At 44.6% G+C, this 20,130-nt stretch overlaps 1 protein-coding gene across 1 annotated transcript in view; it reads right to left on the reverse strand.

Annotated features, from left to right (window-relative positions):
• LOC133648698 (myelin transcription factor 1-like protein) overlaps window positions 1-20,130 on the reverse strand; it is a 64,987-nt gene that overhangs the window by 35,915 nt on the left and 8,942 nt on the right. The window contains exons 3-9 of the mRNA XM_062045031.1: window positions 12,676-12,737; window positions 11,763-11,895; window positions 7,129-7,211; window positions 7,000-7,054; window positions 6,823-6,856; window positions 4,068-4,130; window positions 340-704 (exon numbers count right to left, since the gene is read on the reverse strand). Coding sequence (XP_061901015.1) covers window positions 340-704; window positions 4,068-4,130; window positions 6,823-6,856; window positions 7,000-7,054 — 517 coding nt within the window. The 5' untranslated portion in view covers window positions 7,129-7,211; window positions 11,763-11,895; window positions 12,676-12,737. The remainder of the gene's footprint in view (window positions 1-339; window positions 705-4,067; window positions 4,131-6,822; window positions 6,857-6,999; window positions 7,055-7,128; window positions 7,212-11,762; window positions 11,896-12,675; window positions 12,738-20,130) is intronic.

Genomic DNA, 20,130 nt, shown 5'->3' on the forward strand with positions numbered 1-20,130 from the left:
TTGGTATGACTCGGGCGGGGTTTGAACTCACAACCTACCGATCTCAGGGCGGACACTCTAACCACAAGGCCACTGAGTAGGCTATGTAGGTCATTATGGTGGTACAAGGAGAGACAAGTTTTTTTCTGAGGTGGAACTTTGTGAAAAAAGTTTAGAAACCACTGGATTTAAGTATTGATGGAGGAATGGATGTATGAAATTATGGATGAATGAATGCATGTATGAAAGTAAGGATACAAAAATAAATGTATGAACGTGTTGATGGAGGAAGGCTCTACGGTATGAAAGTAAGGATACATTAATGGATGAAAATATGGTTGGATGAGAAAATAAACTCACACTGCGGCTGATGATGATGATGGTCGTCATATTCTTCCTCATCTTCTTCATCCATCCCCACCTCCATGGCATTCTCTTCTTCCATTGTTGTGTCCGCCCTCTCCTCCTCCTCCTCTTCCTCAGGCTGCTCTTCGTACTCTGAGAACTCTTCCTCCTCTAACCTTTCACCTTCATCCTCCTCCTCCATTAATTCCTCTTGCTCCCTCCCCTCCACCAATCCTTGGTTCTCATAGCTGTGGTACGAAGAAGCCTCTTCCTCCTCCTCCGCAGGGCAGGAGGTGATGAAGGACCTCCTCTTGGCAGGTGGCTCCAGTGGCTGTCTTTCCAGAACCTTCCTCTTTCTGGCCAACGGGCAGCCGTACACACTGGGGAAGTACAGGACGTCACATGTCATACTGGCGGCCATGTTGGCTCTTCATGAAAATACATCAACTTATTTAATGTGTAAAGGTCAGAGGTCAAGTGTGCAGGTGGTGAGGAAGATAATCCTCTTGAAAAATACTATTTTAAGCACACAAATCCTATAATAGTCATGAAGTGATGGGAGAATTCAGCTTTAAATGCTGAAAATATTTTCAGTAGTTGCAGACTCTGATGTGATTTTAGGAAGCAATTAGTCCTTTTTCATTTCAAATACTTTATGTTGTGTCTGGGACGCACATAAACGTGTGTCATCTAAACATGCACACCTCATAACTTTTGAACATTTTAACAGTTAATCTAATGACAATATATACTGAACCAAATTGTAAATGCAACATTTTGGTTTTGGCTTCCATTTTTCATGTGTTGAACTCAAAGATCTAAAACTTTTACTATCAACACAAAAGACCTATCCCTCTCCAATATTGTTCACAAATCTGTCTAAATCTGTGTTAGTGAGCACTTCTTTGCCAAAATAATCAATCTTACCTCACAGGTGTGGCATATCAAGATGCTGATTAAACAGCATGATTATTGCACAGGTGTGCCTTAGGCTGCCCATAATAAAAGGGCTTTCTGAAATGTGAATTTTTTCTTGATTGGAGGTCTGGGAGGTTCAGAAAAGCAGTCAGTATCTGGTGTGACTATGATTTGCCCCACGCAGTGCAAGACAACTCCTTCACATTATGTCGATCAGGTTGTTGATTGTGGCCTGTAGAATGTTGGTCCACTCCTCTTCAATGGCTGTGCGAAGTGGAACTGGAACTTGCTGTTGTATACGGCGATCCACAGCCTCCCTAACATGCTCAATGGGTGACATGTCCAGTGAGTATGCTGGCCATGCAAGAACTGGGATGTTTTCAGCTTCCAGGAATTGTGTACAGATCCTTGCAATATGGGGCCATGCATTGTCATGCTGCGTGAGGTGATGGTCTTGGGTGAATGGCACAACAATGTGCCCCAGAATCTCGTCACGGTATCTCTGTGCATTCAAAATGCTATCAATAAAATGCACTTGCGTTAGTTGTCCATAATATACGCCTGCCCATACCATAACCCCAGCCCCACCATGGGCCACTCGATTCACAATATAGACATCAGCAAACCGCTGTCCCACATGATGCCACACACGCTGACTGCCATCTACCCTGAACAGTGAAAACCGGGATTCATCCATAAAGAAAACACCTCTCCAACATGCCAGACGCCATCGAATGGGAGCATTTGAATACTCAAGTTAGTTACGATGAATTGCAGTCAGGTCGAGACCCTGATGAGGACGACGAGCATGCTTCCCTGAGACGGTTTCTCAGAGTTTGTGCAGAAATTATTTGAGTATGCAAACCAATTGTTGCAGCAGCTGTTCAGGTGGCTGGTCTCAGACCATCATGGAGGTGCACCTGCTGGATGTGGAGGTCCTGGGCTGGTGTGGTTACACATGGTTTGCGGTTGTGAGGCCGGTTGGATGTACTGCCAAATTCTCTGAAACGCCTTTGGAGATGGCTTATAGTAGAGAAATTAACATTTAATTCACTGGAAACAGTTCTGGTGGACATTCCTGCAGTCAGAATGCCAACTGCATGCTACCTCAAAACTTGTGACATCTGTGTGATAAACCTGTACATTTCAGACTGGCCTTTTATTGTGGGCAGCCTAATGCAGGCCTGTGCAATAATCATGCTGTTTAATCAGCATTTTGATATGCCACACCTGTGAGGTGGGATGGATTATCTTGCCGAAGAAGAAACGGTCACTAACACAGATTTAGACAGATTTGTGAACAATTTATGATGCGGACATGTCATTTTCCACCTTTGCTATGATGATACAGTACAATAATAAACAAATACTTACACTAATATCTCTCTGAAATGTACAAACGTTAACATTACTTATTTTATATTGAAGCTCATTAGCTTTTGTATCAAATGAAATGGCCAGGAAGTGTTTTCAACACCTGCTGTAAGTGTCCATGTTTGTACTTGTGAATAATAACAGAGTCAATGAAACATGCATGTCTGTGTGTGTGTGTGTGTGTGTGCATGCGTTTGCGTGTCTGTCTGTGCGCACGCGCACACACTTGACCTTGGCCACCTCACTGTCTCCCGCCAATTAAAATTCCAGCAGTAATTAAAGCAATCAGAAACGAGGGAATGCTGCAAGGGCGAGCGACTGTGCATTGGTAATTATGTGCAGAGTGTGTGTGTGTTGGGAGGGTGGTGATGAATTTCTCACGCAATGCTTTGTGATTGATTATGTTGTACTGAATTGGATCATCATGTGTTGTTATGAACAGATGCTAACAGGCTATGCTAGTGAAACAAAAACACAATTGATTCAGTCGTGCTATAATAATAGTAGCTAATGTAGCCAGGAGGCACTAGCTTCTTTACACGCACACACACACACATACGATCGCAGAGGATATTTACAATCAATTTAGCAACTCTGTTTCTATGGTTACGTGCTATTGATATAAACCTAACAACTGCATCAAACACCTGGTCTCATCTGCCTCCTGCGTCCTCACTCTTCATTCTTGCATTTTTTATGTGAGGAATAGGATATACAGGTATACTAATTGTGGTTTAAATTGTGACAGCAGAGCATGCACGAGGTGACTGAGGATATCAGTCTCAGCAGCATCATTACACAGATGCAGGCTGAGGTTAGACGGGATAGGATCATCGCCCCCGGCAACGCCACGTACAAACACTCATCACCGTGGCAACACTTGTGTGCCAAAAGGGGGTGAGGGTGTGTATGGATGGGGGAATGCAGGAGAGATTGGAAGGTGCGCAATGTGGGCGACACCATATTCCCGTCCTATCCTCACCGTTGCCATGGCAGAGGGGCCACATCCCTCCCGGTCCTCACACTGCAGCATGCACACGGCGCTGTCGCCATGGCGACATCCTCCAGAGAGCAATAGAACTAAAGAGAGACAGCCAAATGTAGACAAGAGAAAGAACCTCACCCGTCCTCCGCCAACTCATTCAAAGAGAGACAACTTTCTCATGAGACAAGATTCACTACTAACTCTCACCAACATAGAATATTCTTGTAAATGGACCTTCTTTACTTTTAATTTCAAAGTTCTGGTTCATATCAGAGTTCTGGTTTTGGACTTTGTATGAGCATCCTGAGCCACCCTATGACAGTCACTATGGTACTCTGGCAGCCATCTATCATCCTGCCCTTCGTCTCTACCCAACACTAGCCAAAACATCTACCACATGTTTCCTGAGCTGTACATCCTCTGCAGTGCAAAAACACACAGGTTGACTAAACTATGCAAGTCTTACCTGCGGTGCCGGGCGTACTTGCCACTGACGTGTCCTGAACCGTCGCAACCTGCCGTTGGGCAGCTGAGGAGAAAGTAAACACACACACAGACATGATGCAACATTCCACATGGATACCATTTTGGTGCATTCTGAATGACAAATTATCGTTGTGTACTTTATCATACTGAGTGTGTGTGTAGTGTGTGTGTGTGCACATATGGCTCGGGTGCTGCAGCCCTTTTCATGACTCAAGAGCATGCACGTCCAAGACAGCTCACATCACACACCCAATAAAATGAGTCTAAGTCAAACCTGCTGCATGCATTCTTATTTGCACTGCGGTAGTGTCTCAATTTGAGTACTTGTGTCTATTGAGTGCATACTGTAAGTGCGTTCACACCGCGAAGTACGGCAAAATGTTGTACACTGTCAGTACTCGGAAGTTGCATCCGTACACTGTCAGTACTCGGATGTTGCATCCAAAACACTAAAGTGGGGAGTGTGCAGTGAGGACACTTACAACCCTCAACAGTCGTCATCTTGGCAACATAGCAGTAGGAAATTGACAAAGCGCAAATAATGGTGGGTGAGGAGCAACCCAAAGTGATGGAAAGTAGTAACCAAAGAAGAAGGTAAATATGTGATGGCCAAAGACTGTACACTGTCAACATTCACACACCTATGAACTAAGTATAAATATATACTGTATATACTAAGTATATATACTAAGGGACCGATTTACTAAGATCTGAATACCACGTGCTAAACCGCATGTGCAATCTATAAAATATTGTGTACTATTAGTGGCCGTGTTGCGTCCAATCTACTAACATTGCACATGCTATTCATAAATGGTGCAGACCGCCTTATTTAAATGAGGTTTTTGAGTGTACTATGTAGCTTTAATCATGGAGACATTGGAACATGAACTGCACATTCATGTTATCATGCTCCTACCTATGGCCTGTTGCTATCAAACAGCAGCAGACATGTACCACTTTTTATGGGCATTTTAGAAGAAGTCCAGTACATCCACAATGTAACCCACATTTTTGTGCGCTGCAGAGGCGCTGCAAAGACACTTGTTCCCCTCCACCGCACCTTTTTCCTTTGTGAAGATTATGAGTCATTCTTCACCTAAACGGGAATTTATGAACATCCTAGCAGTCGGCATCCTAATGACAGCAGACATTGTACAGTAGGTGATGTTGTATTTGTTTGTTCGCTCTCATGAAGTCTGCAGTGAGTAATAATCAGTGGTAGAGAAAAAAAAGCAAATGTTGCAATGCATTTTTGAAATTAATGCCTCCTCGTATACTTAAAATCATCAAAATACATAAATATTAAATGTTATTATAAATGTGCCCGTTATTAGATTACGTATATACTTACATAATCTGTACAAAACCTCAATGGAGGTGATAGGACTAAGTATTTTTAATAATATATATTCTATGTGAAAAAAATTAACGTCATTAATAGTACTAAATACTAAAGGACACCAAAACGCATCAGCCCCTTAAAAGGGTCATATCATGATTTTTTTTCTATTTTTACACTTCATTTTGGTCCACAGAACATGTAATGATGATTCTTTGGTAAAAATGTTTCATAGATTTTACAGTAAAGACCTTTCTTTAGGCCAATTTCTCTAAAAACAGTTTGTTATGAGAGGCGGAGTTGTTCGACAAAAATTAAGCCCTCCTAACCACACCCCCTCACGCTGACTACGCTTTGGTCAGCTATATTTGGTAGTTGTTGTTTTTAATACCCACCAGCCATTTAATTTTTATTTGACTGTCACCACAACACAACATCCCAGATAAGTTACAAGTAAGGCAATTTATACTTCAGATGAGGCTAAAAGTTTGTGTTGTGACTTTTGCTGGTTAAAGCAAACAAACAACAGCATATTCTTCTTCATTGAATTTTATCGTCGACAGATTAAAAAAATTAAAATAGGCTGACTCGCTCAAAGATATTTAGGTACATTTCTACCACAACAGATAATCTGCTCATGTCACACTTCAACAAAATTCTAAACGGACCGTTTGTAAGAAGTTTGAAGGAAGGCAAGATGGTTTTATAAATATCTTTGCAATTTTGGGGTTTTGCTTAATAGGTCCCCTTTAAGTCCTCTAGCAGCTATAACATTATAAAATTATGTTGCTGAATACACAATATGGCTAATATTTTATATTTCTGACCATTCAAAATGTTGACACACACATGTAGGATTCTCGCCTGTCCATTGTCTGAGCACTGATCCTGCAGCTGTGTGTGTCAGATTGCATGTCCTTCTCATGTGTGCTAAATAAAACGCAAAATAGTGCTCCCAAAACGGTGAGGATTGTTGATAAATCACATTGCGCGTGATAAATAATTATAATTGCATCTTTTCCTCCCAGTATTGTGGCCGTTTTGATGATTAGCATATATTTTGCGTATTCATGGATTGCCCGCCTTATTCTGCTCACTTAACAGACACAATCCACTTTGCATACATTAAGTAGATCAGCTTTGCGGGTTCTATCAGGTTTGCACAAGTTTTAGTCCACGCAAACCTTTAGTAAATCAGGCCCTAAGTGTACTTATTGAAGTGCACTGCCCCAAGTATTCCATTTGAAACACAGCCCTGGACTTCACTCACCCGCACACATACGCACGCACAAACGTTGTACAACAAAATGACTGTTTGAAGTGCTCAACCTAACAGCAGCACACTGAACAAGTTGCCAGCCATGAGTCACTGAATGTCACAAAGGTCACATACCTGAATAAGTCCTGTGGCACGGCGTCCACGACAGCTTCACACAACAAGACAAAATCTGTCAACAACTACTGTGTACAGAAGTAACCATCAAGAAGAAGTGAAGAGAAGTAAAAAGGAGCAGGAAGACAGAAGAGGAAGAAGTAGGTTGCTAAAAAAACTTGAAGAAGAGGTTCACACCTCGCACTCCTTTGGATCGTGTTCGATGCCGTTTCTCTGCTGCATTCACCTCCATCTGGACAGGAAATTATGTCACAACATTGTGATTATTTATAATGACGATGATGATTATGATGATGAAGAGCATACCTGGTTGGACCACCTTGATCTGGATGAAAAGCTTTGCAGTGTGTGGATGGCAGGTAGCTTCAGATGTTCATCTTGCTCATCTTCTACAACACAAACACCAAAAAGGTCACATATTCGATGCCTGCCAGGCCATCAGATGCTGCTGGTCACATGATCAACCTGGTGACCAGGAGACACATGCAGGCGTTTACATAGCCTCTCTTTCTTTACTTAGTCTCCATAAGAAGAGTATTAAACACGAGTAGCAGACCGAAGCCTGCTATCTCCTTTCATACAGAAAACATTGAAGTAGAAGAAGGACGATAAGAAAAGGTAATAGGAGAAGAAGAAAAACAGTCTAACCTCATTGGATTTGTTACAAGATTATTGTAAGATATGTCATGAATATTTACTAAAAACAATTTAAAAAAGAAGAAAAATAAAAAGAACAAAACAAATGAGAGAGACCAGAAAAAGAAATAATAACGAGACAAATAAAAAGCCAAAAAGGATAAAAAAGAAGAAAAATTTAGACAAAGAAGAGGCAGAACAAAAAGAAGCAGAAAAAGAAAAAAAAAGAAAAAGAAGAAGAAAAGAGTAAGGAAGAAGAAGGGGAAAAAGAGGAGAACAAGAAAGACAATGATAAAAGGAAGAAAGAGAAAAAGGACAAGAAAAGACAAGAAAAATGAGAAGATGAAGAAAATGAAAAAGAAGTAAAAAAGAACACAAATAAGGAGAAGAAAGACAAGAAAAAGGACAAAACAAGAAAAGGGAGAAGAAAGACAAAGCGAAAAAGAAGATGAAGAAGAAAAGAAAACAAAAAAGAAAAAGAATTGATGCAGACTGCAGTGCAGCAGTGCTAATAGAAATGTAAATTCTCGCACATGTTCCGCTTCAACGACATGGCCAACCTGAGTTCATCTGAGGCCATAGCGTCACTGAGCGTGCTCCGACATCACAGTCACCACCACCTTCCTCCTCTTACCCCATGAGAAGAAACCCCTCTCATTGAAGCTGTACCACTTAGCATGATGCATAAACTCTGAGTGTGTGCGTGTGTGTGTATCAATTCATCAAATTTACACACATTTTATTACTATAGCGCGAAATCACAACAGAAGGGATCTGAAGACACTTTACACATGGGGCAGGTTGAGAACGAGAACGTTGTCACACATTCAAGAGAACCAACTGAACCACACATGAGCAAACACTTGGCGTGTTGGTGATTACTTTCAGTAAGTTTTCAAGGGAAAGTTGTCAGTAGATGTATTTTGTCGAGCTCATCTTATGAAAACAATCTAGTCACAAATAAACCTGCAGCACAATTACTTGGTTAACAACATCTTGTCTTTGTAGATCTTATTTCCAATTTTTGTAAAGCAGAAAAGAGCTTTGTGTGTGTGTGTGTGTGTGTCCCCTATATGTGCGCAGAGTGTGGTGTGAAGAGGAGTCTCATACTGTTTAGTATTCAGACTGACACTCAGCCTGTCTGCTACAGTCTGATGCAGAGCTCCTACACACACACACACACACACACACACACACACACACACACACACACACACACACACACACACACACACACACACACACACACACACACACACACACACACACACACACAAACACACACACTGACAAACGAGTCTATGTACACACATATGCGCACAGGGGCACACATGCACACACACATGCACATCATCATCTATATGGACTTTACATGTGGTCTATGTTTGCACACACTTTCAGCTGTCAATCAAACACAGCCTGAAGCATCAGCCCTGTTGCTATGGCTACCTGTCATTTACCATACCTTATGTGCACTCCCACCAGACGACCACTAACATGTAAAAGTGACAACAGGTCATGTGACTGGTCCAAGACACACACGCACACACACACGCACACACACACACGCACACACGCACACACGCACACACACCCGCACACACACACACGCACACACGCACGCACACACGCACGCACACACAGACACACACACACACACACAGAGGAAAATCTGTTTGATGCTAGCAGACATATTGACAAACAATGTGGTGTGCAACGCTAAGCCACAGCGACAAAACTAAATAACCAAACTCTTGTTATTTTTTGGCTGTGTGTGTGAAGGATGATGATTTCTGTTATTGTGGACACTGTCGGCTAAAGTCATAGAATATTTCCAAGCGTACTAGGAAGACTTATGTTGATGTACTCTACAGTACCAAAACAATGTCCTCCTATATAGGTAAACAACTGTGACCTTTGGAGCCTCTACTGTCCAGCAAATATTATAATTGTACATGCAAATATGGCCAATAAATGAGTGCATGTGCCTAAATGTCACCATTGACCTCTATTGAAAACTGTGATCAACTTTAATTTTAGTTAAGTGATCAATTAGTGCTACTGAACATCAGCACATGATGACAATACTACTACATTATCACCGTCCTTTTCAACCTCTCCTTGGCACAGGCACTCATCCCACCCTGCCCTTAAATCCGCCACAATTATCCCGGTACCCAAGAAAGCTGCCACAAACAACCTCAATGACTATCGCCCAGTAGCACTCACACCTGTCATCATGAAGTGCTTCGAGAGGCTGGTCCTACACCACATTCAAGCCTGCCTCCCCCCCACCCTAGACCCACAGCAGTTTGCCTACCGGGCAAACAGATCCACGGACGACGCCATAACCATGGCTCTCCACTCGGCACTGAGCCACCTAGAACACTATGGAGCTATGTCAGGATGCTTTTCATCGACTATAGCGCCGCCTTCAATACCATCATTCCAGACATCCTGGTCAACAAACTGCTGGACTTAGGCCTCCCCACACCCACCTGTCTTTGGATTAAGGACTTCCTGACCAACCGACCTCAGACAGTGAAACTCGGCCCCCATCTCTCCTCCTCCTCCTCAGCGTCGTCTCTCCACAGGGCTGTGTGCTGAGCCCTTTGCTGTATTCCCTCTACACCCATGACTGTAGTCCAGCCCACCCGGAGAACACCATAATCAAATTCGCTGATGACACAACGGTGGTGGGTCCCATTACATGGGGGGATGAGTCTGCATACAGAGATGAGGTCCTGAAACTATCAGCGTGGTGTTCAGTGAATAATCTGGCACTGAACACAACAAAAACCAAGGAACTCATCTTTGACTTCAGGAAAAACACTGCAGACCCCGCCCCCCTCTACATCAACGGCGAGGAGGTGGAGCGAGTCAGCTCCTTCAAGTTCCTCGGCACCCTCATATCTACTGACCTCTCCTGGACCCAAAATACAACTGCGGTCATCCGGAAGGCCCAGCGGAGACTCCACTTCCTGAAGGTGCTGAGGAAGAACAGACTGGAGAGGCAGTTGATGGTGACCTTCTACCGCTCGGCTGTCGAGAGCCTGCTGACGTACTGCATAACAGTGTGGTACGCCAGATGCACTGAAGCAGACAAACAGGCGATTCAGAGGGTCATAAAGTCTGCACAAAAAACATCGGCTGCCCCCTCCCCTCTCTGAAGGATTTACACAACTCCCGCTGCCTCAACAGAGCAAAAAGCATTACCAAGGACAGCACACACCCTGGCTTCCACCTGTTCGACCTGCTACCATCGGGCAGGCGCTACAGGTGCATCAGAGCCAGAACAAACAGGCTCATAGAAAGCTTCTTTCCCAGAGCTGTCACCATCTTGAACTCTAACTTATAATAACAATTCACCCCTATACAATATCCTACCCTAATACCCTACTGTGCAATATTAGCCTTCGAGTGCAATACGTCCGACACTGATTGTTATTTATTACTCCAGTACTCTTGTCTTGTTCTGTATATTGTACAGTATTTTGTATTTCTATAGTGTTTTGTATATTGTACAGGATTGCTTATTATTCTTATTGGATAGTAGTCTGTTTATTTCAATTGTTTGTTTTTTTCTTTATTGCCTGTTGTGTAATTTATTTTATTTTATTATTTATTTATTTTTACCCCATATTTGTTCCCACTACCGCACCTTAAATTGGAGTCCTTAATCTCGTTATATGCATATATAATGACAATAAAGTCCATTCTATTCTTCTATTCTATTCTACAATATAACTTCCACACTGCATGAATATACACTCACTGGACACTTCATTAGGTACAGGTCTAAGGAGATCACATATCCAAGCAATGTCTGTAATCTTTGTACAGATTGTTCTAGGTCATTATATTGTGTACCTAATCAAGTGTCCAGAAAGGTACAGGCAGACCTGAGGTAAGTGGTGTAGTGTCACATGCATACATAATAAATGCTGCTTATGTGAGTGTCATGAACATAAGTATGCAAAAAGTATTGTCAGGTCGCACACAATACAGGAATGTCGCTGAGTGAAGATGATCAACTCACCACAGAGGAAGGAATGAGAACAGAGATGAGAAAAAGTGTCTCAGCCTGGAAGATGAAGGAGGCGCGTACACGCCGCTGTGCACACGGCAGCCTCCGAGATAACTGCCACACACACACACACGCCATGCACACACACACACACACACACACGCATGCAGAGGTGCGGCTGACTGCAGGCGGGAAGGAGGAATGTGTGTGGAATGACGAGGTGAGGAGGCGAGGGGCGCGTGCACGTGAGGGAATGATGACAGCAAGGCAAACATACTGGAATAGCGACAATGGCGACTCTCTCCTCCGCTCTTCTTCTTCTCCGTGATGGGGAATGTGTCCTCTGTGTCTCTCTACCTGCTCTCTCTCTCTCTCTCTCACTTCCGTCGCGCTATCTGTCCATGCCTTCACTGGAGGGAGGAGAGAGAAGATGAAGGGGAGGAGAGGGAAGGGGGAGCCAGACAGACACAGAGAGGGGGAGGAAAAGGAGGAGGAGAATAACGATGATGAAGATGGTAGAATCAGACACTGCAGTAGCAGCAGCAGAAGAAGAAGAAGAAGAAGAAGAAGAAGAAGAAGAAGAAGAAGAAGAAGGTTTAGCTCCCTTGCGTGCTCTTCTTCATCCTCCTTTCGTTTTGAGTTGCGGGGGCGCGCACGCAAGCGGCGCCTGCAGGACACACGGCGGGGGCGCGCATGCTCATCTGTCTCCCTCTCTGTGCTCCCAGCGTGTGCACGTACGTGCACAGTACTGCTAGTGCACCAGCCTCCCAGTGGGAACAAAGAACTACTTTTTGGTCAGTTTTAGGATTGATAGTGGGACCAATTAGATCCCTGAAAGTACATTCAAGGACAGAGGTGAGAGCACCAGTAAAGATGACCGTGTTAATTAGTTTCTTTCATGTCTTTGGCCCTAACGATAAACATGTTTTGTTAAGTTGAGCCGAGTTTACATGAGCAACCATTTAAATGACAGAGACATAGAAAAACTCCAAAAGAGCAAAAAAGTCCAGCATGGTACAAATGGCACAAGTGTGCACACCCACGCTGTGGGGTGGTCATCCGCCTTGACAGATGATTAAAAAACTGAGGAGAAGCTTATAGAGAACAGAGAAAGAGAGAGAGAAAGAAGAGAGAATAACTTTCTCAAGACCGGTATTAGTGCTCTGGTCGCCTCCTCTTCCTTCACTTACACGCTTTCTCTTTTCCTCTCCTTGGCGTTCCCATCTTTCCTCTGACGGCAGCCAGGAGTGATCTGAGGACAGAGAGAGAGAGAGGTTGATAGAGCGAGCTTCAGGAGACCACACTGACCCACTTAAATAAAACATGGATTTGGTTCCTCGTTGCACTTTTCACATCATGGTCAAAAAGGTTGAAGAAGATGAGGTGTAAGTATTAGTCCAACAAAACATCATTAGCATCACTGTCCTTGCCGTGATGCTGGCAGACAACGGTTAAATATAAGCGCCAGTTTGAAAACTGTGCTGCCCCCTGCTGGCCGTGTTAAAGCTTTTTAGTATTTCAAATATTACACAACTCTACTTTTATTCCTGCCCAAAACAACACATCAGTGATTTAACTGTAAAAAATGACTCAGTCTTGTTGTTATTATCTGGACGGTTATCTCCAAGCACGCAGACACTTAATCACATGAGTGTGCACGCCTGCAGTACTGTCGGTGTGTGCTGCTAATAAGTTGTTTTAACAGCCTGCAGCCTCCAGGGGGACAAAGTCAAAATTACTGTGGGGGCCAGATAAGAGCGCGAAGATGGCTGCTGCAGACTGCTCCCCCGGCAGTGTGCATGGGCGGTGAGCGCTGCACTTTGCCCTGATAGATCTCTCCAGATGGCGCTGGAGAATGCCAGCGTCTGACTTTTTTTTCTTCCAATTTACAAATGAAATCATATATGCACAAACACAACTAACCAACTTTCATTGTACTCGCCATTTTGAAAAACACCTTCTCGACTGCACCAACAGCCATCTTGTCTTAGCAAACTGCACATAGCGGGTTTTATTGCCTCACATTGTCAAAACAGCTACCATGCCATGAGAGACATGATAGTTAGGCTAAATCACATTTAATTTACAACATGAGAGTAAACTTGTGTTGAGACATTTTGCAAATGACATAACAATAGTAGTAATAGTAACCTGAGAACTACAAGAATACTGGTCCTTAATCATGATATGACAGCCATGATAACAAACCACAACTCTGACAGGAGAGCCTCGAGAGTCAAACATGCCATGAGAACACTAAAAGGCAAACCTGAAGTGAGAGCCATGAGAATTTAAATCATGCCATGGGAACCATAAGAGTACTTATCCTCAATAATGACATTAGCACCATGAGAACCGACCATTTTTTTTTTTCATTCATTACCCTGCCTTCCGCCCAAGTGCAACTGGCATAGGCTCCGGGCCTTCCTCCTGCAAGAGAGGCAAGAGCAGGGGTGTCAACCCTGTTTTCATTGAGGGCCACATCGCAGTTATGGCTGCCATCAGACGGCCGCATATAACAGCGAATAATGTAAAACTTTGCCTAAGCATTATTACACTTTTTTTTCTTTTTCCGTACACTGTTAAAAAAATTTTTTTTACAGTATACAACTGGCAACTCAGTCACCAGAATTTACTGTAAAATAAAATAAATTAAAAAAATATATACAGTATATATATTCTTTTTTTTTTTTTTTTTACAATATATTATTGTAAATGTAAAAACAGTACCACTGTTTTATTTATGCAAAAAATGAGCAGCGTAAATTCCAGAATGTTACTGTACAATTTATGTTTTTTTTTTTTTTTACAACAACATATAACTATAAATTGAAAAAACAGTACCTCTGTTTTTTTGATACTGGCAACTGAGTTGCCAGTTTTTTGCTGTGAAGAATATGGTACAATTTTTTCCATTTACAGTAATACCACATAAAAACAACCATATATTTTACAGTAAAAAAATAGCAGTTCAGTCGACAAAATTTTACTGTAGAAAACAGTGGCAGTTTTTCCAATTTAAAAATACCGTAAATGTTATTGTAAAATCTATTGTCATTTTACAGTGTAGAATTTGATGGATAACTTGCTTTGGAATCAAAAGACAAGCATATATTTAAGTATTTATTTTTATTTTGAAACAAAAGTTGTTTGGAATTTACGATAGTGTAATATTTGTTGAAAAATTGGACACTATTAAAGGTTAAAAAGGTATGCAATTTCATGCAGTACATATATTAATTCTGTAAAAGTGGAAAAAACAAATACATTTAGTGAGGAAATATAAGATACTATATTGACACAAATTATTTCCAGATGATCGCGGGCCATTTACAATGATGTGGCGGGCCAGATATGGACCCCAAGCCTTGAGTTTGACACCTGTGCTATAGAGTGCCATGAGAATCAACCAAGACTCCTACATGAGAACCATGATAATCAATTGCAATCATGCCAAGGCAATGAGCCATTTCATGAGCCATTAGAATCAACTGCATTCTTAACATGAGAGCCAAGAGGGTCAATTATGCCCTGAGAACTAGGAAAGGCAAAATTGTGATAAGAGCCATGAAAACAAAGTTTAGTAAATTCCTCATTGTTGATATTTACTGTATTGGAATTTATGATGATGTCATCACACTGCACACTGTCATTGGATGTTTGAATGAATATAATATAATTGAAATTGAGATTAAAATAAAAAGAATGAACAGAATAGCATAGAACTGAAGAGAATATAAATCAATAGAATATAAATCAATAGAATAGATATAAATGGAAATCCATTGAGAGAAGTCAAGTGTTGACAAAGTTCAAACACTTCACCTGTTGTCACTTTGAAAAGGAAGGTAATCAGTGGGAGTAGACATCAAGGTGGGAAGATGAGCTATGGAACATCACACAACACAACACCTGTCTATGATCAACACAAATATGTCACAATGTTACACGAGATGATACACAACATACCGTGATTGTTTTTGTATGCTGGCGACACACAAATGGACTGGTGTGTCTGTGATGCCGTGTGTGTGTGCGTGTGTGTGTGTGTGTGTGTGTAACATTAGCAGCAAGAGAGATCTTTATTTTACTTCACTCTCCCTCAATTTTAAACACATAAGTGACTGCACACATTATCATCATCATCATCATCATGATTATCATAGCCTCATACCTCACAGAACCTCACTGCGCACACACATACACACACACACCCACATCCGCACTCACGCACGCACGCACGCACGCACGCACGCACGCACACACACACACACACCCACACACACACGCACACACACACACACAGGGCGGGGGTATGAAAAAATAAAAAAATACAATCATGCGTGCTTACGGACTGTATCCCTGCAGACTGTATTGATCTATATTGATATATAATGTAGGAACCAGAAATATTAATAACAGAAAGAAACAACCCTTTTGTGCGAATGAGTGTAAATGGGGGAGGGAGGTTTTTTGGTTTGGTGCACTAATTGTAAGTGTATCTTATGTTTTTAATGTTGATTTAATAAAAAATAAACAAAATAAAAATGTTTTTATTTTATTTATTTCTTGTGCGGCCCCGTACCAATTGATTCACGGACCGGTACCGGGCCACGGCCCGGTGATTGGGGACCACTGCTCTAGAGTGCTCCCTCAGGTGATTTCCTTGTTCTGCCGGGTGACTTCAACGCTCACATTGGCAACGACAGTGAAACCTCGAGAGGCGTGATTGGGAGGAATGACGCCCGGATCTGAACCCGAGTGGTGTTTTGTTATTGGACTTTTGTGCTTTTGTCCATAACAAACACCATGTTCAAACATAAGGGTGTCCATATGTGCACTTGCCACCAGGACACCCTAGGCCGCAGCTCCATGATCGACTTTGTGGTTGTGTCATCGGATTTGCAGTCTCATGTTTTGGACACTCGGCTGAAGAGAGGGGCGGAGCTTTCTACCGATCACCACCTGGTGGTGAGTTGGCTTTAATGGTGGGGGAGGGACCTGGCAGGCCCAAATGCTTTGTGAGGGTCTGCTGGGAACATCTAGCAGAGTCTTCCGTCAGAGAGTTTCAATTCCCACCTCCGAAAGAACATTGAACATGTCACAAGGGAGGCATTGAACATTGAGTCAGAGTGGACCACGAGGCGGCCAATCTGAGCTGTGGCCGCAAGGTGGTTGGTGCCTGTCATGGCGGTAATTCTAGAACTCGCTGGTAGACACCAGCAGTGAGGGATGCCGTCAAGCTGAAGAAAGAGTCCTATCGGGTCCTTTTGGCTCATAGGACTCCGGAGGCAGCCAACAGGTACTGACAGGCCAAGCGGTGTGTGGCTTTGGCGGTTGCGGAGGCAAAAATTCGGACATGGGAGGAGTTCAGGGAAGCCATGGAAAACGACTTAGAACTGCTTTGATGCAGTTCTGGACCACCATTCGCCACCTCAGGAGGGGGAAGCAGTGCACTGGGATGGTGTGCTGCTGACATCGACTCAGGATGTTGTGGATTGATGGAGGGAATTCTACGAAGACATCCTCAATCCCACCTACACGTCTTCCTATGGGGAAGCAGTGCCGGGGGGTGGAGGGTTCTGCTATTTCTGGGGCTGAGTTTTCGAAGACTTCTATGGAAATACAAAAACCGAGACTCAGATTTCCCTCGCCCGGACGCGGGTCACCGGGGCCCCCTTCTGGAGCCAGGCCCGGAGTTGGGGCACGATGGCGAGCCCCTGGTGGCCGGGCACAGCCCGAAGAGGCAACGTGGGTCCCCCCTCCAATGGGCTCACCACCCATAGCAAGGGCCATAGAGGTCGGGTGCAATGTGAGCTGGACGGCAGCCAAAGGCAGGGCACTTGGCGGTCCGATCCTCGGCTACAGAAGCTAGCTCTTGGGACGTGGAAAGTCACCTCGCTGGGGAGTAAGGAGCCTGAGCTAGTGCGCGAGGTGGAGAAGTTCCGGCTAGATATAGTCGGACTCACTTTGACGCACAGCAAGGGCTCTGGAACCAGTTCTCTCGAGAGGGGCTGGACTCTCTTCCACTCTGGCGTTGCCAGCAGTGAGAGGCTATGGGCTGGGGTGGCAATTGTTGTTCCCCCCCGGCTCAGAGTCTGCACGTTGGAGTTCAACCCAGTGGACTAGAGCGTAGCTTCCCTTTGCCTTCGGGTGGGGGGACGGGTCCTGACTGTTGTTTGCGCTTACGCGCCAAGCAGCAGCTCAAAGTACCCACCCTTTTTGGATTCACTCGAGGGAGTACCTGAAGGTGCTCCCCCGGGTGATTCCCTCATTCTACTGGGGGACTTCAACGCTCATATTGGCAACGACAGTGAAACCTGGAGAGGCGTGATTGGGAAGAATGACCGCCCGGATCTGAACCCGAGTGGTGTTTTGTTATTGGACTTTTGTGCCTGTCACGGATTGTCCATAACGAACACCATGTTCAAGAATAAGGGTGTCCATATGTGCACTTGGCACCAGGACACCCTAGGCCGCAGTTCCATGATCGACTTTGTAGTTGTGTCATTGGATTTGCGGCCTCATGTTTTGGACACTCGGGTGAAAAGAGAGGCGGAGCTTTGTACTGATCAACACCTGGTGGTGAGTTGGCTGCGATGGTGGGGGAAGATGCTGGACAGACCTGGCAGGCCCAAACGCATTGTGAGGGTTTGCTGGGAATGTCTGGCAGAGTCTCCTGTCAGAGAGAGTTTCAATTCCCACCTCCGGAAGAACTTTGAACATGTCACGAGGGAGGTGCTGGACATTTCATCCTGGTCGTGGAACTGTGGACCAGCTCTATACTCTCGGCAGGGTCCTTGAGGGTGCATGGGAGTTTGCCCAACCAGTCTACATGTGCTTTGTGGACCTGGAGAAGACATTCGACCGTGTCCCTCGGGAAGTCCTGTGGGGAGTGCTCAGAGAGTATGGGGTATCAGACTGTCTGATTGTGGCGGTCCGCTCCCTGTACGATCAGTGTCAGAGCTTGGTCCGCATTGCCGGCAGTAAGTCGGACATGTTTCCAGTGAGGGTTGGACTCCGTCAAGGCTGCCCTTTGTCACCGATTCTGTTCATAACTTTTATGGACAGAATTTCTAGGCGCAGTCAAGGCGTTGAGGGGATCCGGTTTGGTGGCTGCAGGATTAGGTCTTTGCTTTTTGCAGATGATGTGGTCCTGATGGCTTCATCTGGCCAGGATCTTCAGCTCTCACTGGATCGGTTCGCAGCTGAGTGTGAAGCGACTGGGATGAGAATCAGCATCTCCAAGTCCGAGTCCATGGTTCTCGCCCGGAAAAGGGTGGAGTGCCATCTCCGGGTTGGGGAGGAGATCTTGCCCCAAGTGGAGGAGTTCAAGTACCTCGGAGTCTTGTTCACGAGTGAGAGAAGGGTGGATCGTGAGATCGATAGGCGGATCGGTGCGGCGTCTTCAGTAATGCGGACGCTGTATCGATCCGTTGTGGTGAAGAAGGAGCTGAGCCGGAAGGCAAAGCTCTCAATTTACCGGTCGATCTACGTTCCCATCCTCACCTATGGTCATGAGCTTTGGGTTATGACCGAAAGGACAAGATCACAGGTACAAACAGCCGAAATTAGTTTCCTCCGCCGGGTGGCGGGGCTCTCCCTTAGAGATAGGGTGAGAAGCTCTGCCATCCGGGGGGAGCTCAAAGTAAAGCCGCTGCTCCTCCACATCGAAAGGAGCCAGATGAGGTGGTTCGGGCATCTGGTCAGGATGTCACCCGAACGCCTCCATAGGGAGGTGTTTAGGGCACGTCCGACCGGTAGGAGGCCACGGGGAAGACCCAGGACACGTTGGGAAGACTATGTCTCGCAGCTGGCCTTGAACGCCTCTGGATCCCCCGGGAAGAGCTGGAAGAAGTGGCTGGGGAGAGGGAAGTCTGGGCTTCCCTGCTTAGGCTGCTGCCCCCGCGACCCGACCTAGGATAAGCGGAAGAACATAGATGGGTGGATGGATGGATGAGTTTTCCAAGGTATTCAAAAAGCTCCTTGGTGGCAAGGCCCCGGGGCCGGATGAGATCCACCCACAGTTCCTTAAGGCTCTGGATGCTGTGGGGCTGTATTGGTTGACAAGACTTTGCAACATTGCGTGGACATTGTAGGCGGTATTCTGGATAGGCAGACCATGGTGGTGGTTCCTCTCTTTAAGAAGGGGAACCGGAGGGTGGGCTCCAACTATCGTGGGATCACACTCATTAGCCTTTCCGGTAAGGTCTCTTTAGGTATACTGGAGAGGAGGCTACGAACCTCGGATTCAGGAGGAACAGTGTGGTTTTCCTCAAGGAACTGTGGACCAGCTCTATACAGGGTCCTTGAGGGTGCATGGGAATTTGCCCAACCAGTCTACATGTGCTTTGTGGACTTGTAGAAGGCATTCGAACGAGTGCTTAGAGCAGATAGGGTATCAGACTGTTTGATTGTGGTAGTTCGCTACCTGTATGATCGGAGTCAGAGCTTGGTCCGCATTGCTGGCAAAAAGGTCGGACCGATTTTCAGTGAGGGTTGGACTCTGGCAGGGCTGCCCTTTGTCACCAATTCTGTTCATAACTTTTATGGACAGAATTTTTAAGCTCAGTCAGGGAGTTGAAGGGATGCGGTTTGGTGGCTGCAGGAATAGGTCTCTGCTTTCTGCAGATGATGTGGTCCTG

Source organism: Entelurus aequoreus, linkage group LG04 (genome assembly GCF_033978785.1).
Source record: "Entelurus aequoreus isolate RoL-2023_Sb linkage group LG04, RoL_Eaeq_v1.1, whole genome shotgun sequence".
Lineage (NCBI taxonomy): Eukaryota > Metazoa > Chordata > Actinopteri > Syngnathiformes > Syngnathidae > Entelurus > Entelurus aequoreus.